General features: G+C 26.3%; 2 protein-coding genes across 2 annotated transcripts in view; one reads left to right on the plus strand and one right to left on the minus strand.

The window, feature by feature from the left end:
• Positions 1 to 5,975, plus strand: part of LOC149055176 (uncharacterized) — a 73,097-nt gene extending 67,122 nt beyond the window's left edge. Inside the window, exon 5 of the mRNA XM_089229276.1 lies at positions 4,729 to 5,975. Coding sequence (XP_089085402.1) covers positions 4,729 to 4,960 — 232 coding nt within the window. The 3' untranslated portion in view covers positions 4,961 to 5,975. The remainder of the gene's footprint in view (positions 1 to 4,728) is intronic.
• LOC107169286 (GPI ethanolamine phosphate transferase 1-like) lies at positions 5,353 to 9,627 on the minus strand. The gene is made up of 14 exons (XM_015518977.2): positions 9,205 to 9,627; positions 9,008 to 9,128; positions 8,459 to 8,558; positions 8,152 to 8,389; positions 7,949 to 8,076; positions 7,710 to 7,882; positions 7,415 to 7,642; positions 7,112 to 7,346; positions 6,856 to 7,034; positions 6,597 to 6,784; positions 6,340 to 6,536; positions 6,047 to 6,267; positions 5,784 to 5,975; positions 5,353 to 5,718 (listed from the first exon to the last, which is right to left on the minus strand). The coding sequence occupies exons 1-14, from the start codon at positions 9,432 to 9,434 to the stop codon at positions 5,461 to 5,463; spliced, it is 2,688 nt and encodes an 895-aa protein (XP_015374463.2). The 5' UTR covers positions 9,435 to 9,627; the 3' UTR covers positions 5,353 to 5,460.
• Positions 9,628 to 9,800: the final 173 nt, after the last annotated feature.

Here is a 9,800-nt window from a genome sequence, read left to right on the forward strand (position 1 = left end):
ACGTTTCCTCCGTGTACTGTGATTTTGCTCTCAATCTCTCTATCTAGAGAAATAGATAATAGTGAAATGGAGTTAAAGTATGACAGAATAGTGCCATGTATACGCGTAGGTAGATTCTACCTTTCGATACTAAATAAATTGTCTTCACTAAAAACCACGGGAGAAAAAACCCGCATAATACTTTTTAAACAGACAATATATATATATATATTATAAATAATATAGATGTAAAAAAAAAAAATAAAACCGAATAAAAGAATCCATTTGGTCAAAAAACACTGGCCGCAGGATCAACGGCTTATTTGAGAATATATATTTTTATTGAAAACCACGTAGTGAGTAAATAAAAAACAAAATCGATCAATATACCTAATATACGAAATAAATACGCTTTCACATATATGAAACGATTCTATTTAATTTATGAACTTAATTCGACGTATACGGTCGAAATTCGAGACAATTTCGTATTTGAAAGTGAATTTATTGGTTTCAATGTGATATTTTTTTGTATCTTTTTCAAAAAACACTATTATGTACCAATATTGATGGCAGGAGTGCGCTGAAAGTTCCTCGTATAAAACGCGCCTCTGAAGATCGAAAATCAATATAGGTAAAAAGGAGCTTTATTGGAGAGAGATCATGTTTCAATGTCCTCAACAGTTTCTTGAAACGTAGAAAAAAGCCATCAGAATAAATGTCAAGCTGTGAAGGGATTTTAGTCGATCTGAGATAGGTATCCGTTAGGTATTCAAATTGTATGATTTATTATTATATAACAAGATATAATTATCTGACTAACGTCAAGGTGTTTGTCATAGATCATGGCGAGGCTGAAAAGGTCTCTACAGAAATCTGTCGGTTTTCGTTCTATATTGTTCAAATAATATTATATAAATTGGAATATTATATTTTATAGATTTCATCGAAGAAATATATGTTTTCCAAATAAGAATCCAACTTAGAGTTTTAAAACTAGGAACATAAACTATTTAGCCTGTGTATTTTTTTGTTTATATTTTAATAATATTAATTACCTACTTTGTCATATATTTAAAAGTAAAATTGTATGTTTTATTCAATTAATATTTAATTAAGCTGGATCTCTTTGTATTACCAGTTCTGAAAAAGTTTTATTGTTTTAAACAACGATAAAAACGAGTTTCCCGGTTTACTTTTAATCCAAATAAAATCAATTTAACTTTTAAAACTAACTCTTTTCTTTGTTAAATAATGCAAATAGTTTTGTAATTCATGTATTTTAAAAATCTATTCAATCCCATTAAAATATTTATATAACTCTAGAAACTCTGAATTGTTAGGGAAATTCGTTTCGAATAGGTTCGTAGGTAATTTTAGCTACTTGCAAGTACCTATGTTCTATATCTAATTTGATAAATACATATATTATAATGATTAATACAGTTCATGATATATTATATTATATTTAATAAAAATTAAGCATAATGTGTCGCTAAATTTAAATTAGACTAACCAAGTATCACATAGTCAACCGACATAGTTGAGGATAGACATAGGTTAGGTTAATATAAAATCAACAAGTGAGAAAAATTTGAAAAGTATTCCTAATCCAATATTTTTGAAGGTTTTGCAGGTCACCGATCTAACAACTGCATTTCAGCTGATGAATAATACAGTAGTATTAATAATGATAACACAATAGTTGTAGTTTGTAGTGTTTATCTTTTAACATCCATAACTTCTCAGACACTTCGCAGTTATTAGTTTATTACTTTATAAAGGTACTTCTAACCTCCCAAATAAAATAATAAAAAATGTACAAGTAAACGATACATTCAACGTAAGCAATTTCAATATAGAACTTAAGTATGCTTCTAAAAAAAAAATACATAAACATAATATTTTGTAACATTCAATGTTGTATTTGTGCTATAAGAAAATACGTCATAACGTTCATAGTACACGCGCAGGTGTGTTTTTTATTATAAATATATATATATATATATATATTTCCAATATTTGTACACATGACATCCATTTTAATGTTTCGTAAGTATTTTATATTTTTATTTATTTTATGAATGCGAATGAAAATCCATAGATATGTACGACATATTGTATATTGCGATAGTAACGGTTTGCGAATCAAATAGTTGTACTCGACATTCTGAAAATAATCATTTCTATATATAATATTATATAGTAACAAACGAAAATATGCAATATTAAGATGATTTATTAATTTATTTTTTTTATTATAAAGGAAATGTTCAATCTATATCTATAAAAGTGTATATAATAAGTAAATGCGATGATAGTTAAAAGACATAAAAACTTGAGGATAGGGATTGTCCATGACACTACACTACTTCCAATTTAAACTTAAGACTTAAGTTTTAATTAAGATTAAAACGTTTTCTTTGTCCCCAAATATTTATTAAAACTCTTGAACCATTTATTCGTTATCAGATGTTTGCATGATTCACTAATTCACTATTGTATACACTATGTCAAAATATTATTACATTACCAAAAACCATTTAAATAAAAATATTAGTTAGACAGGTAAATTTATGAAAAACGTGCCAACCAGTGGCAGAGAGTAGAATAGACACACAATTAAGCGCTTTATTATAGTTTATAATTACGCTGTTTTTCACATCGGATTATATCTTATAATCTGATTTTAACTAATTGCAATGTATATTTAATTTTCAAAAGACTAATAGTAAAAATGTACTGTTTTAAAATTTGAAATTGTTATGAATTATAGAATGTATACATAAGTTTTCATATACATTTTAAGAGTAAAATTCCTGATACGCGAAATTACCAAACATTAATTGCATTATAGAATATATATATACAGCGAATTAATGATGAAAACTTTCAAGAAATCGCTTTTCAACATTCATGGTAGTGTGAACTATAAGTAAAGAAAAGCCATGAAACAAATAATTGCAAAACAAAATGTTACGGAACAACAAATTAACAAACAAAACAAATCAATTTTGGTCAAAACCTTTAAAAAATATTAAGACTAGAGATTTCAATTGGGAATAATTTCAGAAAAAATTGACGGTTTATCTTTTTTTGAACAATTAAATATTATAAATGACTTATAGGACTAAAACATTTTATTCCACTAACAGCCGTGCACGAGCTATACGCTACGTATCATCCTTCGTGATTCAACATTACTCTTAAATGTTAAATAAAAATACTTCACTATCCTGATCGATATATGCGAATCAAAACAAGTACCTCAGCGGCCAGCTGTACATCGCTAGATAGCCTATTGGAATTTATTTTAAACTTAATGTATTGGACGGCGCAACGTATATGCAATAAAGGTACATGGCTGCGTAGGAAACAATTTTAAGAGTATACTCAATGCTGTTATATTACCTAATATAATTTGACACGATTCGTCTAGCCTATTGTGTATTTTATTTTCGTCCATATCATAACCGTCACTTCACCGACCTTACGGATAATAACCAAGTACCCGAGTTATGCCATAGTGTCGATTATTTAACAGGTCCGTCCTGCACTTTCTCGGAGATCCTTAATCATGGTTCTCGAACATAACCTTAGATGTTCAAGTTACCAGCTATACTGAGTTGTATTTTTTTTAAATATTTTGTCTTAGATGAATTTAAAATATTAGGTACTTCAGAATAAGGAAACAGATACATTTGCAGGTCAATTTAACTACAAAAATTAACGGCCTAGTTGGACATTTTTCACTTAAAGTGAGAAACACCATTTTTATTTCAAGGCAATCTTGTTTAACTATGTAGATACTTCTATATTATCTATATTAGTCCATTATAAAGTTAACAAACGTTATGTTTATAAAAGTTTTGTTTTTTTGTGAATTCCATTCTTTGATATAGTATTAAAAATGGCTCAGTTCAATATAAATTTCGAATATTTCGAGTATATTTCTGTTACCTAATGATACATTGAAAATATTAAAACTTTAAATGGTAACATAATTTTTTTTTAGTTCGTTAAATTTGAATGAATACAAATTTATTTAATGGTAAGGGAATCTAAAGACATCTTTTTATAAGATTTGAAATTTATATACTTACTGCTAACTTGAAAAAGGTATTGCAAAATAAAAGTTCTTTTGTGCTAGATTGTCAGATATTTTAATTTGGAATGGTTAGCTACACATTTATCATTCATAAGAATATATAAATATTTTATTTATACCATCTTGCAATACTCTAATATTCATTTTCGACTTAATATTCTTATTCAAGCACAAATTATTATGACTGAGACATTTAGGAGATAATATTTAAAGTACCTAAGCTGAGTGATTGTATACCTAAATGTAAAGTTTTTATTATTATACCTTTTATAGCATAGATTTGTTAATGTTTTTATTAAATCACCTTGTGAAAAAACATAAATATATATATATATTAAACTTTATCTCAAGGTAAGAAGAGGAATATTGTATCGCCACTAATCTATTTATCATATAAATTATTTAAACGCTAAAATTAATTGAATGTTCCTCATTATTCCTAAACCAAAATTTATAATTTATACTTATTATTAATACTGAATATCATTTTATGAAATCAAAAATTATTATAATTGTGTAATTTATTAATTTTGTTAAATCATAAATTTTGATATTTTATTATATATTTTGTTGATAAATAATAAATATTCATATTCATAAATTCTGAATGTTCATTAAGGGTTTTTTTTATCTTGTTACAGCGCAAAACATGGGTTTCTTAACTGCGTGTATACTACCAGTAAAATCAAGTGTGGAATAGAAGAAGCTATTTTTATACGAAAAATTGCCGATACATTATCTGAAAATAAATTTGTGTCATCAGCATGTCGACATATTGAATTGGGACATTGCAACACAGCTCAACAAACAGCATACAGTGTATTTACAATATTGTTTCATATATTTATAGTTATATGGTATTACAAAATATAATGTAAAAATATATTTTGATAAAAATAATTTTATATACTTATTGTTAACAATATTAAATAAAGCATATGTTATTATGCTAATAAAATTAACTAGTACAACGTACAGGATACACAAGGAATATAAGTTATCAATAAATTATTATTTTTAAAACTTTAAGGTTTGTCCTTTAATGATTTTATGTTTGTAGCTGATAATAAACATTTAATAAAATTGATGAGAGGTAAATAGTTTAAATAAAGTTGTGTTAGTTTTTTTTATTTGTGTAAATATTATTTATCGCAACTAACTATGTTTGTTGAACTAGGGTTACGTGACAACTGATAACTACTTTTTGTGTATCTGTTATATCCAAGTTTGTGGTGAATATAGATTATAATAATGTAATGAGATCATAATATAATAACAGTGATTATTATGCAATTTATAAAAATAAATTATTAAATTCATTTTTGTTATATACATAATATTTAAGTAATATAACATGTTCCCAGTTTAATTCTTTATGTTGATTTTTTAGAAGTAGTTGGCAATAATTGTACAGAACTTTGATCAGATATTTCTTTTTCAACACCAATCAATAATCCTGCCAGTCCAAACATGAAGGATAAAAATAATGCAAGTGATTGAACAATTACATAATGAGATATTGACATCCCTATGTCCAGCCAACTGCCAGTATTTTTTATTAGAAATAAAAAATGAAGACCCATTATGTTGGACATGGCTAACATTAGAGCAAATACATTGATTGGAGGTATCTAAAATCAAAATATTTATCTTATAATTGATCATTTATCTTCAATAAAAAAAACGAAAAACCAACCTTTAATTTAATACTGGTGAGGTAGAATGTACAACAAGTTATTAGAATAGGAGCAAGTATTTTGAATATAACCAACCCCATAATAATAAATGGAGAAAATACTGAAACAAAACACCGTCCAATTGATGGATCAAATGAGTTAATAGAGGCAATATTCCCAGTGCCGAAAAAAGATCCAAAGCTAAATAACAGCTATAAAAGTTTATCTAATTAGTTTATACATATTAACTGTATTAATAAATACTAATATGAACTTTGCTTACAAAAAAGAATGCATGTCTCCATTGAGTCCATAAGGTATGACTAGAGCTTTTGGATTGAATCATAATTTTTCTCCAGCATGATAATGTTATTAGTAGAACAATCATGAATAATACTTCCATGTTTAATGATAGTTGAATATAAGGAACACCAATTGATAAAAGAACTGATGTTTTGTTTGATAAAATATTTGAAGTTTTTCTGATTAAAAACATTGATAAAACTAAAAAATGACAAACATTTTCAACTTTAAAATAAGCAATTCTCAGAAATATTAAGCTAATTACAATATTACTTGAAATTGTCCAAGCAACTATTTTGTTTATTGATGATAATCCTTGCTTATTTTCAATACTACTTGATACACTCATAACATTTGCAATAGCTATAGATAAGAATAAGACTTGTAAAAATGTAGTAATCTTACGTACTCCAGTTTGATTTGAGCAATGCAGTACTCCTGATAATACCAAAATAATTGCACCTATAACACTGATTTATACATTTTCTATTCAATATCATTCTAAAGGTATGTACATTCTAAGTAGTTACACATAAGTTATATTTGCATGGCCATCAATAACAATTACTGAAGGAAAAGAAGCAAATAATGCAGAAGAACCAAATACTAGAATTATTTGAGTGGGTAAAAATTTGTTTTCTATCGAGCAGCAAGTCATCCAAAAGCACAGTATAGCTAAGGCTAAAGTTAGTATGCGACGTTCAAAAAATGTCCATACCTATGATTAAAGAAATAATTGTTGATTATAAGGTTAGGTTATCTATTTTAAAATATCTTTTTTTAATTTACCAATAGTTCAACACCAATCAAATAGAATAATATTTCAAACAATTCTAGTCCTTTTACTTGTATTATCATTTGCCGTATACGTGATAAATTAAATATTGGTAATATCTTAAAACTACATCTATGCCACAGTATTAATGGCATAAATGTGTACACATAAAATTGCGTTGGAAGGGATTGGGCTGTAATAGAATTAATTTTTTTTAAATTAAAACCGATTAATTCAACTATATCAACACACATTCAAGAGAATATTTACCACTAATAAAAACTGAAGAACATACAGCAACTGTTAAAAATATTCCATGGATTAATAACTTATGTAATCTATTAAGTTTTCGACACTTTTTAATAGAATTGGTTTCAAGTATGAGTAGAGTAATCCATCCAAGGCTAATAAATGTTACACAAAAAAGAAGTGGTGATTTGTAATATGTATTATAGTAATGAATTCCTTGTAAACTTAAATTTATCCATTCATAACAAAGTTTCACCTATAAAAAAAAAAAATAAATTTTTAATAATATTAATTATCAATTGTAATATTATTGAAAAAAATTACACATTCATCAGTTTTTGAATGTTTGATCAATTTTGTAATATCTTGAAGATATGTATCTTGAATACTAGTACTGAGTGATTCATAAGGTGAATAAAATGATTTAAACAATTGCTGTTCAATTTTTACACGTGCTGTTGAAAAAGCAGCATTTATTTGTAATGCATTAGCCAGAAGATATTTAACTTGATCTTTAGCAGCAGTGTTAAATAAATTTAAAGGTAAAATACCCTAAAAAAAATTATTATTGATTGATTATAACCCAAATTTTTATTTGAATTTTTGAATGAATACATACAACTGAATGTACAGGTATAGGTACGCCTATTAGTGTAGCCAAAAGTGGTGCAACATCAGCTTGATTAATATTTACTGGTAAGTTGTTTGAATGTTTTTTGGCATATGATAGCCCAGAACCCCAGGTAACTATAGGCACTTCAGTTTCACTTCTAGTGCTATCTCCGTGAGAACCTATAAATACAATTTAAGTTTTATTATTAAATAGGCCTTAAATATGACAGTGTTCAAAAGTCTTACCCCAATCTGTCATACCATGGTCAGATGTAAATACATATGCTGTACGGTTATCATTATAATAGGATTCTAGTAACTGTTCTATTTCTTTAATACCTTTTTCAATGTAAATTATATTTTCTAAATATTCTCTAAACATAATATAATTTGTAATCTTTAAGGAACATAAGCAGAAACAATAATACAAATATATCTAATAAATTTACTTTGAATGTGGTTTGTCAATATGTCCAGAAACATCTGTACCCAAAAAATGTAAAAATAATACTAATTTTTTTTTCATCAATCTCTTTCGGATCACTTCATCATTTTTTGATGAATCAAAGAACAATTTAACTTTTTCAACTACCCATTTTGACAAAAATACACTAGAACCATTCTTGCCACTAAAATCTTGTAGATCAGAATCATAGGTATAAGTGTGTACATTTCCTGTATTTGCTCCTACAAAATAACATACAAATAAAATTTAAGTTATTTATCATTTTTAAAAAAAGATTATGATATTATTACCTTTCTTGAACATTGAAACAATATCAGGACTACCCCAAGAGATGGTTGCATCACTTTTATTAAATACTGAATCAAATTCAACAATATTATCTTTCCATCCCTATAAAATATATTTCAATATAAAATATTTTTAACCAGCATTTCAGTAATACCATTAAAAGTAAGATTTTATATCTACTATTGATGAGCACCAAATAAATATTATAGGTATATTATATAATATATATTGTTACTAGTATTTAAAACATGAAACAATATTTAATACTTGTCAAGTTGTAAAATTACCAACTTTGTAAGCAGTTTTTCTAATGTCAGAATCAAAAACAATTAGGTACCTTGGCAACAACTTATTACTGATTAATATTCAATAACAAAAACCTACATGAAAAATAGCAGTAGTCTAAGCACATAACTAGCTATTTTCATATTTTCTGTTGTACGAATAATATGTCATAATTTTTAGATAAAATAACAATACAAATAGTACAGTTGTAAGTATCATGGTAGATATAAGATTTCCTACAAATATATTTACTAATTTTATAATACCTTAAAAATAGCTGATGGATCTTCATAAAATCCAGCTATAAGAGCAATATGCCCAGGACGTGACTCTGTTGGCACTCTAGTACGGCAAATACCATATGTAGCACTGGTTTTCAATAAATTTCTGAAAAGTATTGAATAATTATAATAACAATAATAATGAAATAAACACACTGTTAATATATAATTATTATTGTTACTTAAAATATAGACTATCTCCATTGACATAGTTGTAAAACGTATCTGCACGTAAACCATCTCCAACAAATAGTACTAGACGATCAGCCGGTGGTTCAAAATCAACATGTTGGTCTGGTATACCACTGATGATTGGTGATTTGAAATAAATATCAAAAATAGAAAGTAATAATATCAATTGAACAAATAACCCCAGAATTAAATATTGCCATTTAACAATGTATGTTTCCATTTTAATACATTAACACTGTATAGTAGGTATGTAAATAAAATATATTAAAAAGTTTATCTGAATTGTGTAGACAATAGTAATAATTGATAGTGAGATTATGTCAAAATATAATAAATTATAGTCTATCCTCAGCTCTGAATTTTTTAATATAAATTATAAATAGTAAATATCTAGTAAACACTTTTTAATATAATATTTGTTGTTTTGTAAACTGATAAGTGAATAAGTGATAAATGATAAATGAATATTTTGGTGGAAAACAAACCGCGATTTTTCTATTTGTTTATCACAATTCAACTATCTACGACTGCTACAACCAAAGAACAAACAACCGTGTTGAAAATTGAAAATGATATTCTTATCAAA

This window comes from Diuraphis noxia, unplaced genomic scaffold (genome assembly GCF_037042655.1).
Source record: "Diuraphis noxia isolate RWA-SAM2 unplaced genomic scaffold, SU_Dnox_SAM2 contig0005, whole genome shotgun sequence".
Taxonomy (NCBI): Eukaryota; Metazoa; Arthropoda; class Insecta; order Hemiptera; family Aphididae; genus Diuraphis; species Diuraphis noxia.

Bases quoted from the DNA above. Each gene is read 5' to 3' on its own strand.
- LOC107169286 (XM_015518977.2), bottom strand. From the start codon at position 9,434: ATGGAAACATACATTGTTAAATGGCAATATTTAATTCTGGGGTTATTT. The intron at 7,347-7,414 runs GTAATTTTTTTC...TTTTTTTTATAG, and splicing joins ATTCAAAAACTGATGAATGT to GTGAAACTTTGTTATGAATG. The intron at 6,268-6,339 runs GTAATATTGTAA...GTCATTTTTTAG, and splicing joins AGTTGCTTGGACAATTTCAA to TTTTATCAATGTTTTTAATC.